General features: G+C 52.7%; 2 protein-coding genes across 6 annotated transcripts; one reads left to right on the top strand and one right to left on the bottom strand.

Annotated features, from left to right (window-relative positions):
• The first annotated feature begins 15 nt into the window (after nt 1-15).
• Cnot3 (CCR4-NOT transcription complex subunit 3) lies at nt 16-15,597 on the top strand. Of its 5 annotated transcripts, none has more exons than XM_052712084.1 (18): nt 16-271; nt 5,531-5,605; nt 5,707-5,774; nt 5,988-6,062; nt 6,205-6,294; nt 6,517-6,645; nt 6,735-6,830; nt 7,880-8,102; nt 8,194-8,327; nt 8,855-8,911; nt 10,280-10,658; nt 10,739-10,862; nt 11,490-11,688; nt 12,516-12,615; nt 12,711-12,909; nt 13,123-13,255; nt 13,871-13,996; nt 15,226-15,597. In XM_052712084.1, the coding sequence occupies exons 2-18, from the start codon at nt 5,581-5,583 to the stop codon at nt 15,322-15,324; spliced, it is 2,256 nt and encodes a 751-aa protein (XP_052568044.1). In that variant the 5' UTR covers nt 16-271; nt 5,531-5,580; the 3' UTR covers nt 15,325-15,597. The 5 variants fall into 5 exon arrangements, with proteins under 5 accessions (XP_052568044.1, XP_052568048.1, XP_052568047.1 ...); XM_052712088.1 differs by having other exon boundaries at nt 139-271; nt 7,883-8,102; XM_052712087.1 differs by having other exon boundaries at nt 158-271; nt 5,528-5,605.
• Nucleotides 15,555-19,702, bottom strand: Leng1 (leukocyte receptor cluster member 1). Its single transcript, XM_052712105.1, has 4 exons — nt 19,490-19,702; nt 17,691-17,867; nt 16,750-17,000; nt 15,555-15,854 (listed from the first exon to the last, which is right to left on the bottom strand). The coding sequence occupies exons 1-4, from the start codon at nt 19,619-19,621 to the stop codon at nt 15,635-15,637; spliced, it is 780 nt and encodes a 259-aa protein (XP_052568065.1). The 5' UTR covers nt 19,622-19,702; the 3' UTR covers nt 15,555-15,634.
• Nucleotides 19,703-19,751: the final 49 nt, after the last annotated feature.

Genomic DNA, 19,751 nt, shown 5'->3' with positions numbered 1-19,751 from the left:
GAGCCGTCGGCAGCCGCCGCCGGGCCTTCCCTTGAGCCCCGAATCCCCTACTCGGTCGTCTAGAACAACCCCGGGCCCACTTCCTCTATCAACAACCCAACCCCACTTCCGGCTTTTGCGCCCTCTTATCGCGATAGCGCCCGGGCTTGGGGCGCGAGGAAAGAGGAAAAAAAAAAAAAAAAAAAAAAAAGGCGGCTGGCGGGCGCTCACCTCAGTCTCCCCCTCCTCGCCTGTCGCGATACGCTCCGCAGCGGCGGCGCCAGCTCCTGCGGTGAGAGCGTCAGGCTCGACTGGGCCGGACCCCTTCCCCTCTTCCCTCAGCGTCGTCGGCTGCCTTCCCGCTCCGCGACCCCTCCGCCTGCCGCGACACGGCCTCCGCGCCCGCCGGGCCCTGGCCCTGCCCTGGCCGCGCGCTCAGGCCTGGCTTCGGCTCGGGCGGGCGGGGACCCTCCACTCTCAGCCCTCCCGCGTCCCGATTCCCGCGTGGCAGCGCTCCGGCCCCGGGTGCGAGGTGCCCGCCCTCCTCCGCGTCTTGCCGGGCTTGGAGCGATGGGCGCGCAGCGGGCCGGGGAGGGGGCTTTCTGCTGTGGGTGTGGGGGGCACTCCTGCAGTCATGCCCTCCCCGGGAGCTCCCTTGGGGAGCCTGGCCTCTGCACCCGAAAGCTCCAGCTTGTTGGTGTCTTGATAGGGGGAAGCCTCTTTGGAAGAGATGGATCTGGTGGAGGAAAAGTCCCCAAGACCCGAGGGTGCAGCTCCCGTTGTGAGTTGGAGCCTAAGCCAAAGTTTCCACCTTGTCCTCACAGCTCTGGCAGTAAAGTCTCCTAGATGTCCCATTCCACCAGTCTTCTTTTAAGGAAGCATGGCTTTTTTTTTTTTTTTTTTTTTAAACACTCCCTCCCCAGACCATGGATTCAGGACCGTCCACCGTATTGCTCACTTCCTGGCTTCAGGTCTTTTACATCTTTGAGGTAGGGTATCAGCGGCCTCTAGCTTTGGGGATGCAAGCTCCACTAAGGTGCAAGCTGTCTGCCTCCCTGGATGTGGCTTCCTAGTGATGTCAAGTCTACTGGTATTGCTGTGTATGGTGGGAGCTGTTTAGCTCTCCTGGGTCTGTGTCGGTGGATTGTGAGCTCCCAGGCTCTGTTATTGGTATGCTACTCTTGGGGACGGTTGAAGCACCTCTTCTAAACAGCTGCATCTCCGTTCTGTGACTGTCATCCTCGGATTCGATCTCTGCCCTTTTGGCAAGGGTTTCCTCACTGTCTTCACCTTCTCCCCTCCATCATATGGGTTGTTATCCCCCTGCACTTCCTTTCTCATTGACCCACCTGTGTGTATGTGTAATCTCCCGTAATTGAAATCCACTGCGTGAAAGCATTGTGCTGGGCTAGAGTGGTCCTTCTTACCCAGCTGGTACCCTGTAGGCAAGCATTCCTCGCCTAAGTCTCCTGCTGCGTGTGCAAGGGGTGGCCTTTCTCCCTGCATTTGTGTTGTATTTGGGGGGTAGTGTCACCTGCAAGGTAAAGTTCCTTCCTTCTTTGGTATTGGCATCACCCTCTCTCCTGCATGTGAGATGACTACACCCCCGTGTACTCACTGTGAGGCTAGGTACTCTTGAGTGTGAGTACCCCTGGCTAGTGTGATTTACTCCTCTGTGCTTTTTCTGTGGGTCTAAAGTGAAGGTTCCTTGTGTGGTGTCTGGGACTTGGGAGAGAGACCACTGTGGTCACGTTGCTTGGGACTAAAGATTCTTAGGGATGACTTTTCACGGTGTAGGTTCCTCATCCCCTACCTTTGGTGTTGGGCCTCTCCAAGGGCTACTTTATTCACCTAATAGAACCCCCATGTGGGGGTGCCAGGGTCCTCCACTGGGTTCAAGTTCCACCTCCAGTGCTGCTTGCCACTACTCCTGGCTTTAGTGTGAGCCCTCTTATCTGCAGGGTGCCTTGTGCTGTGCTCCAGGATGCTTGTGTGGCCGCTCAACAGCACCAGCCTTCAGGATTAAGGTTGTGTCCCTCATCAGGTCTCTGTATGACGATCTTGGAACCTGTGATGAAAAGTTCTGGAGATTGCTTCGTTGTTGTTTCCTGTTGTGAGTCCTGATTTGAGGATGTGCCCACATAACCTTGGACAGAGAAAGGAGCCTCCATCATGGGCCAAGAGGCCTAGCTTCCTCCATGCTGTCCAAACCCCCATCTCATTTGTGTATATATATGTTCTGTGTGAAGGTGCTTGCCTACCTCAAAAGGGCCCTGTGCTGATGGCCTCCTAGAGAGGGTCTTGGAAAATGGGGTAGGCAGTCTTTTGTGGTGGCACCTCTGGTTTGAGGCTCCAGCACTAGCTTCCTTTCTGGCTTCTCAGGTGTGTGCACCCTCTTGGTGTGCAGCGGTTTTTGTTGTTGTTTGTTTATTTTGTGGAGAGAAGGTATTGCCTCCACTCTAGCTGAGGCTCCAGCCTCTAGAGCAGAAATTCCTGGGTGTGTGGGTTTTGTCCTGCTCTGCGGAGCAGCAGCCTTTTGCCAGTCAGATACTGTCTTCACTTACCACAGCTGTGCCCGCCCATCTTGATGGCTCAAGTATTACACCTGTTCTTTTTTTTCATTACTTTTTAAAATTATTTTTATTCTATGTGTATTTTGCCTCCCTGCATGTAAGTGCACTGTGTTGTGCTGTACCTGAGAAGGCTATTGGTTCCCCTGGAACTGGAGTTACAGGTAATTGTGAGCAGCTATGTGGGTGCTGGGAACTGAACCTGGACTTTGAAAGAGCAACAAGTGACATTTCCTATCTGAGACATCTCCAGCTCTTAATTTTTTTCTTATTTTGTATATTTTTAAAGTTGATTTTCTGTATGTGCATGCATGCCAAGACAAATGTGGGGTTCAGAAAAAACCTTCGAGAAGTTGATTCTTTGCTTTCACTATTTGGGACTCAGGGGTTGAATCCAGATCACCAGTACCTTTATCATAGCAAGTACCTCTATCTACTCAGCCATCTCACAGGCCCTTAATTATTTTTTATTACTTTATTTAGTTGATTTTTTTTTTTTTTTTGAGACACTTTCTATGTAGTCTGGGATGGCCTGCAACTCACTATGTAGACCAGGCTGACCTTAAGATCTGTCTGCCTCTGTCTCCCAAGGGTTGGGATTGAAGGGCCAGCCCTGGCCCAACATTTCATTTGTTTGTCTGGTGTGTGTATGTGCTCTTTGGAATGTATACATGCCAGCACACATGTGAAAGCTGGAGGACACCTTTTGAGAGTTGGGTCTCTTTCTGCTGTGTGAACCCTGGAGACTGAAGGTAGGTTGCCAGGCTTGGTCTGTGCTGACCCTACTCACTGGCCCTCGTTGCCCCTGCTTTTTGACACCTTGTCTCTGGCTCTTTAGGATTTCTGTCATGTTTTGGTGCCACAGTACTGTATTCTCACTGTCAGGCATATCACCTCCTCCCCGTCCCAACCACTTCACTGTGGAATTAGGGTAGGGCCTCACCTCCTTAAGATTGGAGTGCCTTGTCTGGGTTGCAGTGCCTGTCCAGAACCCTCCTGTAGGCTCTTGGGACAGAGTGGGTAGTGTAAGCTCTTGTTTAACATTCCTTCCTTCCCTGGTGTAAAAAGGGGCTCTTCTGTGCTGATGGATGGTAGAGCCAAGACTCATTCCTGGGCAAGATCCTGAACACCTCTGCTGATCCCAGGCAAGATCCTTGGATCAGAGGTGCCTGTGCCTGTACTTCAGTCTCCTGAGTCCTTTTGCTGGTTGCTTAATCTTCCTGAAGATTCCTGGTGTGTGGTGTGTCAGCCAATCCTTAGATGAGAGTGCTGCTTTTTTTTTTTTTTTTTTTTTTTTAAATAGGTCCTTTAAGTTCCTAGAGCCTCAGGTGCCACCCATACCTACCTCCCCACAGAGTGGGACTCTGTAGAGTTAATTTTGAAAATTCCTTTCAGAAGAGGTGCCAACTCCATCCTCTCTGGGCCTCTTTTTCTAAATCGTGCTCCAAAATTCAAAGTCTCATGCAGTGGTTGCTAGTCACCTGTGATTAGTAGAATTGAAAAAAACTGAGCCAGGAATGGCAGCGCCCTCCTCTAACCTCAGCATTTGGGAGGTCAAGGCAGGAATGTGGTTTCAAAGCCAGCCTGAGCTGTATTCTAAGATCCTGTTCTTGGAAAGGGTACGATTCTGTTTTTCTGTTGCGCTGGTTGTAGTACATTAGGCTGACAGTGCACTTTGAAACATTTCCCACATTGCACCTTCTGTTAAAACTCTTCTCTGGGTATTCCTTTCCTTGTTAGTAAGGACCCTCATTATAGCTGCCTGCCAGGATGAAACTCTTGGTCCTGGGAGTAGGGCTGTTTCTGCTAAGAGCTACTTTGGGGCACCCATGTCCTGTATAGTTCTCAGAGCCTTGCTTTTTAGTACACCCCTAGGGAGACAGCTTCTGCTGGCAGCTCAGAAATCCTCTTCCCATGACCCTCCCTCTCCAGGTTGCCGTTTCAGAGTCAAGTTTTGTTGTGTGGACTTCCTTGGCTATAACCCTCCCCTCCTCAGTCCTTTGTCCTCAGGCCCCTCTGAGTTAAGTTCGCCTTTCTTCAGAATAAAAGTAGGTGCCCCTCTGTTCATTTTGGTTTCTGCCCCGATGGGTTCATGTTTCTGAGTCTAAATTGCCAGTCTATCTGATACGGAATTCCTCCATGTGTGCAGATCTGCTCTCTCACAGCTAAGGTACCTTTTACTCTCTTATCTTTCTAGATTTCTATCTTCTCCCAGCCCTCTTGAGGTGCTGCTTCCTGCTCCCAAGCTTCTATAACCGTTTTTAGTTTCAAGCTCTTCTGGTCAGGAGCATTATCTGTGTGGGCTCCAGGATTCTGCTGTGAAATAAATTTCTTGGAAGTGTAAAACCCTCTTGTTGGACATCCTGCCCTGTCCTGTATGAGCAGGTCCAGGTCTTCATAGCTACAGAAGTCCCCTGTCACTCTTGCCCTTCAATTCATACCTGTATACACAGCATCTCATCTTTCCAGGAGCCGCCAGCCTCATGTATTTCCTGACTTGTCTGGAGTGGCCTCTCCCAGTCGCCTCTGCTCCCAACCCCTAGTTAGAATCCTCATTTCTAGGGCTCATGCCTGCATCCCAGCACTCCACTCTGTGCTGCATGTGCTGTAGTGTCATCTAGAGAACAGATACTCTATACTCCAGAAAGTTTTTGCTTCCAAAGTAAGAGGCCCACAAATAAGATACAGCAGTCTTTGTTTCAAGTTTCCCAGAATCCAGTCTGCCCGTCTCTGCTGGGCAACTGAAGGAATTTAAAAACAAGTCAGATCTCCCTTATCAGATAGGAAATGCAGCTGGAGATGTAGCTAGATGAAAGAATGCTTGCATGTGCAAGGCCCTGAGTTGTATCATCAGGTAGGAAAGAGGGCAAGTAACTGTTTCTTCCCTCTACCATCCTACCTACCCCGTGATTCCCACCACGTCTCTGGGTTTGGACTAGCCAAGGAATAGATGTTAAGTCCTATCCAATTTTTCCCAGCAGCGTCCATTTCCAAGAGAGTATGAAGAGAGTTCGTCTGTAGGGCAGGGAAGATGGCGGACAAGCGCAAACTCCAAGGTAATAGACTGTAAATGTGGTCATATGCCCTCTCTTCCGGGAACTTGTCTTTGGATATTTGCTGCCTTGGCAGGATCCTAATAGTCTTCCTCCCTGGCCAGGTGAGATTGATCGCTGCCTCAAGAAGGTGTCCGAAGGCGTGGAGCAGTTTGAAGATATTTGGCAAAAGGTACACAGCCTAGGAACCTCAAAATCTGGGTGTGTGGGGAGGAGAATCGAGAAGTTCAGAGTCTCAGGGTGTTGACCAGGGAATCATCTCTAAGATGGACTGTGGGGAGGGGTCCTAGATTTCCCTGCCGAGGAAGAGAGACTGGACCTTTTCTGCTCTGGCGAGTTCTGGGCAGCCGCTCTCACATTGACTGCTGAATTCTTCATCCCTCAGCTCCACAATGCAGCCAACGCGAACCAGAAAGAAAAGTATGAGGCTGACCTAAAGAAGGAGATTAAGAAGCTACAAGTGAGGGGGCTGGGGCTGGACTCCTTTGTCCTATGGGAGGAGGGTTGGGGAGAGTGGACTGCTGGGTCCCAGGGAGAAGAGGTCACTAAGGGCCCCAGTTCCTAGGCCTGCAGCCTGATTTTCTTGCTGGATCTCCCTTCAGCGGCTGAGGGACCAGATCAAGACATGGGTGGCATCCAACGAGATCAAGGACAAAAGGCAGCTTATCGAAAACCGCAAGCTCATTGAAACGGTAGGACACCAGAGCCTGGGGCTCTGTGGGGTGGTGGTATGATCAGGTTCCTGGGACCCTAGAAGGCAGAAGTGGAGCAGCAACTCCAAACTCCTGACAAGAGTAATGTCTCCACAACCAAGGGAAAGGCAGAGAGAGGTTTCCAGGCTGTTTGTAGCATTGCTAGACTTTACAGCTCCTGTCCCACCTTTGTGAGCTCTCCACCAACTGTACTCTCCACAGCAAATGGAACGGTTCAAAGTTGTGGAACGAGAGACCAAAACCAAAGCTTATAGCAAGGAGGGCCTGGGTCTGGCTCAGAAGGTGGACCCTGCCCAGAAGGAGAAGGAAGAGGTTGGCCAGTGGCTCACGGTGAGTTGGGACAAAGAAAGAAGTGGGCCCAGACTTAAGTATATATCAGGGACTTGAGGACAAACCTGTCTTCCCTTCTCTTCCCCCAGAACACCATTGACACCCTAAATATGCAGGTGGACCAGTTTGAGAGTGAGGTGGAGTCACTGTCTGTACAGACACGCAAGAAGAAGGGCGACAAGGATGTGAGTGGGGGAGAACCATCACCCACGGGGTAGGGGTGGGTATGGCTTGTGCACAGGAAGCCTCCGGAGGCTTATGGGAGTCTAGTTCTGGGTGTCTAAAATACACCTGGTGTACAGATGGAGAAACAGGACGAGGCAGCCTAGCTGGCTGAGTGGTATAGGGAGGAGGTAAGATAGGATCCTGGGATATTTGCTAGGGTTAGTTTGGGTGAAGATAGACTTAGGTTCAGCTGGGACTCAAAGTAAGTGAGACATGAAGGGACAACCAGATTGGGAAGGTACACAGCACTCCAAAGATTATCAGGTTCTCAGGAGCGGGCTGGTGTGTGTCCCTGAGAAACCAATGGCTATGGGATACTCGGAAAAGGATGGTTTGAACCAAAGCCATATGTTAGGGTCCTGGATCCTACACCTTTAGGATTGTAGGGTGTGAATTCAAAGGGATGTCTGCTTAATGGTGTCACCAGAGAAGGAAGCTGGGGTAGGATGGAAAGTGAGAGGTATATCCTGATTGGTGAGAGATTTGAAAACGAGGGATTGAGAGGGGAAAGAGTGGGCCTTTCTTTGACAAAAGGAAGGATTTGGAACTGGCAATAAGGTGTCAGATGGTAAAGGGAATTGGAACTTGGGAGAGGAGCAGGAGCTAGCTCCCTGTGGTTGCTGACAGTAAATAGCAAGTTTCCTTCTCACAGCTCTATCCTTATTACTGTCGCCACGGGGTGGGATGTATATTCCAGGCAGAGGTCAGAACGGTGGGAGGCCTGGGTGAGACTTGCTTGTAGGGCTAGCACAGGCGTCATAGGTTTCTAGGGATCTCCAGAGCCCAAAGGGTTTGAGGAGGGAGAAGTGGGTCCCTGAGATATCAGAAACCTCAGACTGGTCCTCACTGGGACAGAGGGTGGGCAGACTCCTCACTGCCCCATGCTAGGAGGGGCTGTAGTGGAGTTTTTGGGGTACCCTGGGGACGGGGGACTGAGGACAGGTTCTGTGGGGGCAGGAGGGCTGGGCAGGTGCTCTGCAGCCCCTGAGCCTGGCCCTGGGCTCGCCAGCAGAAGCAGGACCGGATTGAGGGCTTGAAGCGGCACATCGAGAAGCACCGCTACCATGTACGCATGCTGGAGACCATCCTGCGCATGCTGGACAATGACTCCATCCTGGTCGACGCCATCCGAAAGATCAAGGATGACGTGGAGTACTACGTTGACTCGTCCCAGGACCCCGACTTTGAAGAGAACGAATTCCTCTATGACGACCTGGACCTCGAGGACATTCGTGAGGCCCTGGGCTGACCTTCATGGCACAGAGGGTGAGGGCAGGAGGTGTGGCTGAGCCAGCTAAGCATGCTGCTCCCCTGCCCCCACAGCACAGGCGCTGGTCGCCACCTCCCCCCCCAGCCACAGCCACATGGAGGATGAGATCTTCAACCAGTCCAGCAGCACGCCCACCTCAACAACTTCCAGCTCTCCCATCCCACCCAGCCCAGCTAACTGCACTACGGTGAGGGTCTGGGTTCCTAGGAGGGTGGGCATGGAGAAATCAAAAGCCCGGTCTTGCCCTAGAGAGAGCAGCTAAGGAATTGAGATCTAGGCTTTTTGTGCTCCAAGGTCTTTCCTGGTAAGGAATGGATATAAAAAGCCAAAAGATTGACCCTGGGTTCCCACTTTTAACATTCATGTGGGTTTTAGGTGGGGGGGGGGGGGCGTGCTACAGTGTGGGGTGCTTGACCTGAGCAGCTGGGTATGTCCCCTCTGACAGGGATCCAGGGCTAAAGTCTATAATGAGGATCCTGAGTTCTTCACAGGGTGGGAGTGAGTGCTGGCTCTCAGAAGACAGTACTGATGAGCTCAGATTTAGCTGTTTCCCAGTTTCAGGTTGATGTTGGAACAGCTCTGGGTCACAGGCTGAGTCAGATGGGCCTGTGAGAAATTAAGAGCAGTAAGGGCCCTCCTGGGTCCTTTGAAGGACTGACTGCCTTTTGGACCCTGGAAGTCACCCAGTTCTGACTCTTACTTCCCCTACCTCAGGAAAACTCTGAAGATGATAAGAAGAGAGGCCGCTCGACAGATAGTGAAGTCAGCCAGGTGCGTCCAAGTCTGAATCTGATGGCTTGTCACTTGTTTATTCAGTGGTCCTTACAATTATTGAAGCTGCTGGGCTCTTGGGACGGTAGCGTGCCAGAAACAGTGCCACCCTGAGGGCAGGCTGATGACTGGTGCTGTGGTTGAGGTGGCCTATGTCTTGGCCTGCAGAAGAAGACCGAATGGTACTGTGGCAGCAGCAGGTCACACAGGAGCTGTAGCAGAAAGCTTGGAAGGAAGTATGAGAGGTGGGCCTGTTGGACTGAGGACCTGGTCTTTCTAGACCATCTCTGAAGGAACCAAACAAGCCTGGGAAGTGATCAGAAAGTCAGAATGCCTGTGTTGTGCTGACTGCAGGAAGCAGTCCCTGAGAGAGGAAGGAGTGTGCGGGAGCACTTCTCCAATTCCTCTGGCTCCTGGTGAATGAACTCTCTTAGCTCTGTCAACTTCTAAGACAGGAACATACCTTAGGAAACAGGAATGTTTTAGGAGCAGAAGGATCCCAAAGCCCCTCTGCGATGATAGAAGGAATAGTCCTAGGTGGGGGGACCTTATTGGGCACAAGGGTTGAGAAATAGCAAGGGTAATGGAGAGAGCGACTGGGACAGGGACTCCTGGGAGTGGGCCCAGCTCTGCCACCTTACTAGGCCCTCTGACTGTCAAGCATGATCCCAGGAAAAAAGAGAATGGCCAGTTCCCTCTGGTACTGGGTAAGTGAGGTTCTTGTGGTCAGAAATCCAGGAGGCAGTTCGGCATGGCAGCCTGGTTTTTGGAACTTGTCTGAGGTAGGGATTCCCTGGTCATTACATTCTGGACCACTGTATTTTACAGTTCTGTGACTGGCTATAATGGGCCTTTAGCTGACATTCAGAAGTATCCTGGCTGTCCCAGTTCCCTTACTTTTAAATATTTAGGCTGATCTAACTAATCCCAAATTGAGGTGTTTTTTGGGTGTGGGTGGGGGGATGTTTAATTTTTGTTTAAAATTAAAGCATCTCACTGTGTAACCTTCACTGGCTTGAACTCGCCTAATAGACCAGGCTAATCTCAAACTCAAAGAGATCTGCTTCTCTGCCTTTCAAGTGCTAGGATCAAAGGCGGCACGCACCACCACTCCAGGTCTCAAATTGAGGGTATTTAAGAGTTTCCACTGGTCTCTGTCAGATTCATGTGACTACAGGGGGCAATGTCCAGCAAGGACTTGGGACAGCTGAATGGGCTGAAAATAAATAGGTCTTAAACATGAGGACAGTCGAGTTCTCCGAGGTGCCCCGACGGTATGGTCAGTTGAGAGCAGTCAGACAGTAAGAGGGTGGTGGGTAGTAGACAGGCTGGCCTAGCACCTGACCCTCTCTTCTTTTTTTCCTGCAGTCTCCAGCCAAAAACGGCTCCAAGCCTGTCCACAGCAACCAGCACCCCCAGTCCCCAGCTGTGCCGCCCACCTACCCCTCTGGCCCCCCACCTGCCACTTCTGCCTTGAGCTCCACCCCTGGCAACAATGGGGCCTCTACCCCAGCAGCACCTCCAAGTGCCCTGGGCCCCAAGGCCAGTCCAGCTCCCAGCCACAACTCGGGTACTCCTGCCCCCTATGCCCAGGCTGTGGCCCCACCCAATGCCAGCGGGCCCAGCACTGCCCAGCCCCGGCCTCCCAGTGCCCAGCCGAGCGGGGGAAGTAGTGGCAGCGGAGGGAGCAGCAGCAATAGTAACAGTGGCACAGGCGCAGGGGCTGGCAAGCAGAACGGTGCCACCAGTAAGTGGAGGCCAGTTTGGGGGACAGGGAAGGTGGGCAGTGACTGACAGCCTGTTCACACTTGCCCTCCTTCTCCCCAGGCTACAGTTCAGTTGTTGCAGACAGCCCTGCGGAGGTGGCTCTGAGCAGCAGTGGGGGCAGCAGTGCCAGCAGCCAAGCTCTGGGGCCCACGTCAGGCCCTCATAACCCAGCTCCCAGCACCTCGTGAGTAGTTCTGGAGTGGCAGGGTGTGGGCACAGGCTCTCCTGCCACCCTTGCTGCAGAGCTCCCAGTTCTGTCCCTGCTTCTTAGACCTGGGCCGTGTGTCCATTAGTTCCCAGCTTTGTCCTCTTTTACTGATGTTTGCACTCGAGGTTTCAGACTGCTGTCTCCCCATTTCTGTTCTTTGCTCTGAGGCAGCCTGACTTCCATGGATGTGGGGTCTTTTTCCTTTTCCAAGTAAAATGTCCTGGTCCTCCGTTTCTCCACCATGACGTCAGATTACTCCTGCTGTTTCCAAACACTTGCCCCCGACGTTACCAGCCCTAGTGAGATTGCACCATGTGCATCTGAGCAGGGTTACTTGTTCTGTGATAGGAACTTTATTCATTCTGAATCTGCCCCAGTGTCTGCTCTAGAACTACCCCGTCCCCCATCTTTTAAGCTGTTAGGGGATCCTAAAAACCTATATTCCTAACTCAGTACCTCTGCTGTATTGAAGAGGGTCCCAGAGATTGCTGTCTCTTCTGCCCGCCCCAGCTGTCTTGCCTTCAGCTGCCCCCTTGGAGCCCATTTTCTGTGCCCATCCTCCTTTAGAGACCTTAATCTGAGTCTCCTCCATTCTTTACCCAGGAAGGAATCCAGTACGGCAGCCCCAGCGGGGGCTGGGAATGTGGCTTCAGGCTCAGGGAACAACTCAGGGGGACCCAGCCTCTTGGTGCCACTGCCTGTGAATCCTCCCAGTTCTCCAACACCCAGCTTCAGTGAGGCCAAGGCAGCTGGCACCCTGCTCAATGGTCCTCCACAGTTCAGCACCACCCCGGAAATAAAGGTGAGCTCCGCAGATGTGTACCCTGACCCCATCCTGGGACAGGAAATCCAGTGTGTCTACTTTTCTAGGGAAGAAAAAGCATCGTTAGATGTTCTCCTGAGTGGGTGATAGGGCTTTAGCATGGTTTTTAGGGGAGAAGAAACCAAGTGACACCTTGTGGAAAGGCTCCTGTGAGGCTGTGGGTGGGGTGGGGGAAGACTAGGATGAAGGACTAGGCCTCATTGGCTGTGACTAGTACAGAACGAGTCCCTCCAAGAGAGCTGGGATGCAGGTCTGTGGGTGGGCTTTGGTAATGGAAGGGTTGTACAGAGTGGGTAGAAGAGCCAGCCCTAAGCTGCTTCACCAGGGAAAGCAGTGTGGGGGCTGCAGACCCAACCCACTGATGTTCCCAAGGAGACTGAGTGCCCAAGGGATGGCCGACTTCCTTAAGGCAACAGCAGAGCCTGCAATCCTGCCAGCCACCTCCCTCAAGATGCCATATTACTGTGGGCAGTCCAGTGGGCATTCCCCCAGCAAGTGGTCTCTTTATGGAAGTGTGTGCTATGGCCTGTCCACCGTGTTTTGTAGGGTATTCTTTCCTCTGGAATGTGTCATGGACCCTGAACAGAATTACACACTGGAGAGTCAGTGGACCATGTTCTGATGGTGACTTCAGATTTGCAGCTTCCTTACAGCCATGGTGTTTTAGCACAATATGGGTAGATCTTGCAAATAGGGAACTGACAACAGAAGAGTAGGCAGGGTGTACAGGTCCCATCAGTCTTTGCATTTTCATGTAGCCCAGTCTGTGCTCCAGGTCCTGAGGCTTGTCCCCTTTCTCTTTCCAGGCCCCTGAACCTCTGAGCTCTCTGAAATCCATGGCAGAACGGGCAGCTATCAGCTCTGGCATTGAGGACCCTGTGCCAACGTTACACCTAACAGAGCGAGGTGACAGTCATGGAATGGTGGGGAGGGCAAAAGCCAAGAAGGGGACTGATCCCATCCTCCTCATCGAGGGCCTGCCGCCCCATCCCTCCCTACAGACATCATCCTGAGCAGCACAGCAGCACCCCCCACCTCAGCCCAGCCACCCCTGCAGCTGTCAGAGGTGAACATACCATTGTCACTGGGCGTGTGTCCCCTGGGGCCGGTGTCCCTCACCAAGGAGCAGCTTTACCAGCAAGCCATGGAAGAGGCCGCCTGGCACCACATGCCCCACCCCTCTGACTCTGAGCGCATTCGGTGAGGGGCTGCAGAAAGGGGCTGGGGACCGGGACTCCACAGTCTGAGGGAGGAGCTGGTTCCTGGGTCCTGAGAGACTAGGTAGAGTACTCAAAGTGTTGAGGACTTGGCTTGGGGCTCCCTATAGCAGGTTGAAGTGTGCTTCTGAACACCTTCCTGAGGACAGGGCAGGAACCACAAGTCACCTGGCGCTAAATCCTCTCTGGTTTACAGGCAGTACCTCCCCCGGAACCCTTGCCCGACACCCCCCTACCACCACCAGATGCCACCCCCACACTCGGACACAGTGGAGTTCTACCAGCGCCTGTCAACTGAGACACTCTTCTTCATCTTCTACTATCTGGAGGTACAGCAGGGCCCCCGGGGCAGCCTCGGGCCCCCCAGCTCCGCCGCCACCGCTGCCATCCCCCCTCGGGCTGGAGGGGCGAGGTGGGTGTCCCACTGCGGCCACTGGGACCGCACCCCTCCCCATCCCAGGCCCCCTCAAATCAAACCTGTCCAGTCCCAAGGCATTCCAATTGCTCAGACTCAGGGAGAGGCTGCAGGGCCTAGGCCGTATCCACTCCACTGCCAAGAGCTCTCAGCTCCTGGTAAGCCCTTTAGTTTAGGATAGCCTCTGAAGTGCAGTAGGCACTCTGAAGGCCTCCCTAGAGACCTCTGATTGCAGCGAGTCAGCCCCTCCCCATCTCCCTTGAGTTCTCTACATAGTCTCCTCTCAGCTTTCATTATGCATTAGTTTCTTCTTTCTCGGGGCTTTTCTGAAAGCATTCTCACCTCACCTCCTGTTTCACTTTCTTCTGACCATGGTATGTCTTGTGCCCCCAGCACTGTCTCCAAGTGGACTCTCCACCCCAGCTGGTCTGTTGTGGGGGCCCGGTCCAGCCCTGATGCCCTGCCCTGTTCCCCTGCTCCCTACCCCATTTGGATACCCCCTGATCTTCCTCTGCATTTTCTTTCCCAGGGAACCAAGGCACAGTATTTGGCAGCCAAGGCCCTAAAGAAGCAGTCCTGGCGATTCCACACCAAGTACATGATGTGGTTCCAGAGGCACGAGGAGCCCAAGACCATCACAGATGAGTTTGAGCAGGTGAGGGCCCCGCCCACCCTGGTCCCACTGGGGTATGGCTAGTGTCCCCAAGCCCAGTCCTACTGGCCTTTGACCTTCAAGCACAGTCCTGTAGACTGACCAAACTGGCCCCCCACACTGTTCACCTGGCCTGGGATGCTATCACCCCTCTCCATTTATCCATGTCTTAGTGCTTTAGGTCTGAGCCATTGTTACTTCTTCCAAAGAGAGACTTTCCTAGAGCTGCTAACTGCCTCCACCATGCAGCCCTGGGTACTTTAGTTGGGAGTGTGGGGTTTTCCAGTTGGCATCTCCCAAACCTGACCTCAGTGGCCCCTTCTTCATTTCCTGGCAACCAGCAGAGCAGGGAGGGACTTGAGCGTACTTTGGAAGGAAGTCTGTTTAGGCAGCCAATTGGAAACTCCACTCTCCCTGATAGGGGTTTAAGCCTAGCTCTTGCTGGATGATACTGGGCAAATCGATAGAACGTCTCTTGGTTTGATCTCTATCTGTACACACGGGAGTTCGCAGCACCCATCTCATGCAGTTGTTACAAGGATTAAATGAGTGAATAACATGTAAGCACTAATGGTGCCTGCTATACAGTGAGCGTCACGGATTTCTGTTCTTTGTGGAGTTGCTGTCAGTTGGTGTGTTCCACAGTGGCTTTCCCTGTACACATTTTCCCACCTATACTTCCAGGTGCCAAGCTGGCCCTCATGGTCCCATCCTCACAGAACTCTGTCCATCCCCTCCACTCTTCCAGACGCTTGACCCAGCTTCTTTCTTCCTGTATCCTCTCCAACTTTGACTTCAGGCTTCCTGTCTCACCTTGGTTTGGTCCTCGACATTAATGCATCTCAGTGCACTGACGTCACTCAGAATGTCAGTTACAATGAAGTGTGTGTCCCTGCAGAGCACTTGGATATAGATGCGGCATCTGTTGCATTGTAGGCCACCTGTCGGTCAACATTCCTCACTGTCTGAACATAAGCCTAGGCCTCATGACTGTTCATACTTAGCTGAGGTCCTCCAGAGTAGAGAAAGCCTGCAGACCCACCTGGGGCTTGGCTCTCTGAGTCTCCCTTCTCCACTCTAAAGTCACCAAGGTTGGAGTGTGACAGTGTGTAAGCATGTAGGACAGATCAGCCTGGCACCTCCATGTCCCTGACAACTGCCTCTGTCCGTCTGCCTGGCCCAGATCAGCCTCCCTCCTCGTCCACTCACTGACCGCCTTCTTCCCCGGCCAGGGCACCTACATCTACTTTGACTACGAGAAGTGGGGCCAGCGGAAGAAGGAAGGCTTCACCTTTGAGTACCGCTACCTGGAGGACCGGGACCTCCAGTGACACCGGCCCCCTCTACCTGACCCCTCCCCCGCATGCTGATCCCCCTGCCCAGGTGAGGGCCCTGCCCTGGAAGACTGGGGGAGGCCCAAGGCCATGAGGCACCCTCCCCCCCAGGAAGCAGGGAAAGGGCAGGGAGGCTTTCTCCTCCTCTCTGCCCTACCCTGGGGGCCTGGGGGCGAGGGCTGCCCCTTCCTCCCCTCCCCAGTGAGGGACATTTTTTGGTAAACCTATTTTCATTTTGGAAAATATTTATGAATAAATAGTTTTATATGACGGCTGGCAGCTGCAGCCTCTCCTATCCCCCCAGGAGTCAGTGGGCAGGAGTGGGGTTCTGCTGGCGGGGGCGCCGGGCCAGCTGGGGGTTGAACTGGGAGTTGTACCGCCGCCTCCTTTCATCTGTCTCTTCCACTTCTGCCTGGCCTTGCTGGGATGCTCGGCCTTGTACCCGGGCCAGCAGGGCCTCTGCTCGAGCCCTCTCAGCTGCTTCCCGCTGAAGACGCTCAGTGCGGAGCTGTTGTAGGGAAGGTGGCCTGCACGGGGGAGAGCAAAAGAGCAGAAAGCCTGAGAGAAGCCGCCTGGTTCTGGGTCCTATGAGCAAGTCCTTGGACTCGCTTCAGGGGCTGTGCCTCCTCCTCATGGTTCTAAGATCAGATGCCCCTCCAGATCAAGAAAACACACTGAGCAGTATCCTGGGCCCCCTGTACCATTTTCAAATAAAAAGAGGTTACCCTTGAGTACCCCTTCTACAGTTGATAGAATCTAGCATCTTACAGACAGAAACCTGCTTTTATTCTCTAATCCCAGTGATTTTAAAGATCTGTTTCTCTGTGTAGCCCTGGCTTGTAGACCGGGCTGGCCTCGAACTCAGAGGTCTACCTGTCTGCTTCCCAAGTGCTGGGATTAAAGGCACCAGGTGGTAGGTTGTATCTATATATCTGTACTGAATTAGAAATGAAAACTGAGCTGGGTGTGGTGGCACACACCTTTGATCCTAGCAGTTGGGAGGCAGAGACCAACCAGAGCTACATAGTGAGACCCTGTCTCAAAGAAAGAAAACTGAGGGCTGGAGAGAGAGTTCAGTGCTTAAGCGCACTGGCTCCTCAGAAGACCAGCGTTTGATCCCCAGCACTGTATATAGTGACACACAGTTTCAGGGGATCCAATGCCTTCCCGTCTCTAAGGGCACCAGCACATATGTGGTGCACAGACAAACATGGCAAGACACTCTTGCCCATTAAAAAAGAAAAAACTGAGAAGTCCTGCACATAAACATACCCTTAGCCATATGGCATGGCTAGAGGAGATACTGTTCTTAAAATCCTAAAATAAGTCTAATGTCTCCACAGAAGTCTCTAGACCATATACTAAGAACCATTTCACCCCGACTCTCCCGCTGAGCCTTTTTGTGATACCCCGGGCTCTTACTCTCTGGGCCGTTGTTTCTGAGGCCGCTCCTCTCTAGAAGGACGGCTTTCACTGCTGTGCCTTTTCTTTCCCAGGTGCTTCTGCATCTCCCTCAAGGGGTCCAACCGGTTCTTGATCTTCTCGTCTGGGCTTGGGCCTGGAGGGCAGCCCCTTTCCCCTGGGGGGAGCTGGTACCAAGGAGGTTGAGTTTGGGCCTCTGCTGCACTCTGGCCCAAGTACGTCAGGATGCCTAGTGCTTTCTCTTGCCTCTCCTGTGGGAACAAGAAAACAGAATAGTCTTTTCAGTCCCTCTGGGAGTCCTAGATGTAGCGGTAGGGAAGCCCAGGGTCTGAGTCCCCGGAGAGGCAGGGGCTGGTAGGTAGTCATTCAAGAAGGGAAATCACAGACCAGGGAGCAGCTATGCAAAGTGCCAAGGGCTAATCTGCAGTAATGGGGGGATGGGAAGAAGGATGGGAAAAGCTCCATGAGTTCAATATTGGGCACCTTTGGGAGAAGTCTAAGGAAAAACCTGCAGAAAAGCAAAGCAGAGGAGTGATTTCCGTGGGACACAGCACCTTCAGAGTTGGATAGGAGACACAGTACAGTTCACAGCTTGAGAAACACGAGTGCCATCTGGAGGTGCATGCCTATGATCCCAGCACTCAGGAGGCCAAGGCAGGGGGGTTGTGAGCTGGAGGGCACCCTGGTCTGTGTAGTTGAGGTCTCAACCTCAAAATAGCTTAAGACTAAAAAGTCTCATAAAATAAGGTTAACATCAGACACAGCATTAGTGTTCTACGGCAGTAACCAAATTGTTAGGTGCTACCTTTCAGTCACATTCAAAATTTTCTGTGTGCTCATCTGTCACCATATCCTAATAGTGGTTAGTCACAGCTAATTGTGTGTGTCATCCCCCCCCCCATACACCCCCCCAATTCCACCAACAGAGGAGGCCAGCTTACCTTCTCCTGTCGCTTCTCTTCCTCATGTTCTTTATTGCCTCTGGGCACTCCTTTCCCTTCTAGCAACTCCTTAAACAGGTCCACAGGCCCAGAACTTGGAGCTCCTGCATCTGCTGCTTCCAGCTCAGGCAGTGAGTTGTGGTGCCTGGCTTTCTTCCGTAGGAATTCTGTGCGAGCCTGTGAAGTTATAGGCAGGACATTCAGAACCTAGACGTGCTGGGGGTTACAAGAAAGGGCCATGGGCTGGCTAGTGGTGGGGTACGCCTCAAATCCCAGCATTCAGGAGGCAGAGGAAGGAGGATCTCTGTGAGAGTCCAGCCTGGTCTATGGAGAGTTCCAGGTCAGTCAGGGCTACACAGAGAAACCCTATCTCAAAAAAACCTTAAAAGGGGGGCGGGGGCATGGAAGTCTGGGAGACAGAAAAGACAGACACCATTTGTAATTTAGAGTGCAGAGTGGATGTTTTTATTTAAACAGTAAACTGGACTGTCAGGAATAGCTAGGAGATCCCCAGCCTAAAACAAGGCTTCCCAGCCTGGAGTAATGTAAGAAAAACAGCCACCAAAAACCACTCAGCTCTAGGGTGGAGGTGGCTTGTTCAGCCATAGAGCCTCTGCGTAGTGTACACTCAGCACACGCATGCGCAACCCCCCAAATATAGCTTATTAGGCAGCCAAACACTGATTTCTGGACAAAGGATCTGAATCCCAGGTGTGGCTCCAGGTCACTATTCTCCATGTTCTCAATTAGGATTGTCTCCAGTTCACAATTCTCCCCTCTGCAGCCTCAGGATCTGGGATTACAAACTTGACCAAATCCAGCTACTTTAGGTGCCCCCCCCCCCCAAAAAAAAAAAAACAGTTTCTCTGTGTAGCTTTGGAGCCTGTCCTGGAACTCACTCTAGACCAGACTAGCCTGGAACTCACAGAGATCTGCCTGCCTCTGCCTCCAGAGTGCTGGGATTAAAGGCGTGAGCCAACACCGCTCGACCACTTTTGAATTTTGTTTTGTTTTTTTGTTTTTCGAGACAGGGTTTCCCTGTGGCTTTGCACCTTTCCTGGAACTCACTTGGTAGTCCAGGCTGGCCTCGAACTCACTGAGATCCGCCTGGCTCTGCCTTCCGAGTGCTGGGATTAAAGGCGTGCGCCACCACCGCCCGGCCCACTTTTGAAATTTTAAAAATCCACACTACTTCATGATCAGATTGGCTAAGGGACTTGGGTGTAAACCAAAATGATCGAGTAATTATTAAAGCCTGTGCATGTGTGTGTGGTCTTCAATACCAGTATTCAGGAGGCAGAGGCAGGCGGATCTCAGAGCTCGAGACCAGCCTGGTTTACATAGCCAGTTCCAAGATAGCCAAAGCTACAAAGACCCTGTTTCAAAGAAAGCCTCTGGGTGTGTTTGGGAGAGCAATGATGGAGAACGAACGTGTCCAGCGGAGTGGACTCCAGCCTGTCCGCCCTTTACGCTTCTCGTTGAAGCCGCGGCACTCCGTGCCCACCTCTAAGGACTCAAAGTTGTTCTAAGAGGGATTTCTCAAGTCTCGTGCTCCGTAGGAGGGGAGGATACATAAGATGGTTAACTTGTGCGAACCATCTATAAAATAATCACAATATCTGTACAACTCTTCTTATGTGTTAGTCTCTGGTCACTTCAACTACACCAATGGGGGAATCTAGGAAGGTTTCGTGAAAGTTAGCAAAGGATTTGCAGAGAAACATCGACAAACACCGACCCGCGCCTGACACCGAGTGACGGGCAGGCCCACTGTGCTTCCGGGCCAGCCCCAGGCTTACCTCTTGCTGAGCGAGCAGCACCCTCCGCTCACGCTCCTTCTCCTCCTCCCGGGCCCGGGCCTCATCGCGCCGCACGCGGGCGACATTGTCCTTGTTTCGGACGTGCCAGCTCTTCTTGGGCAAGATATTCATGGCTCCGTAGCCGACCTCCGACTATCAGGCCCACTCTCCAACACTTCCGATTGGCGCGAGGATGTCACCGCCCCATGGTCCCACCCTTGCCTGTGCATTGGTTCTGGGCCAATTGTCACGCCTCCTCATG

The sequence above is a fragment of the Peromyscus californicus genome, unplaced genomic scaffold (assembly GCF_007827085.1).
Source record: "Peromyscus californicus insignis strain IS unplaced genomic scaffold, ASM782708v3 Scaffold_4__1_contigs__length_199733344, whole genome shotgun sequence".
Classification (NCBI taxonomy): Eukaryota; Metazoa; Chordata; class Mammalia; order Rodentia; family Cricetidae; genus Peromyscus; species Peromyscus californicus.
Note: the sequence above shows the minus strand (reverse complement) of the source record. Positions and strands in the feature narration are given on the sequence as shown.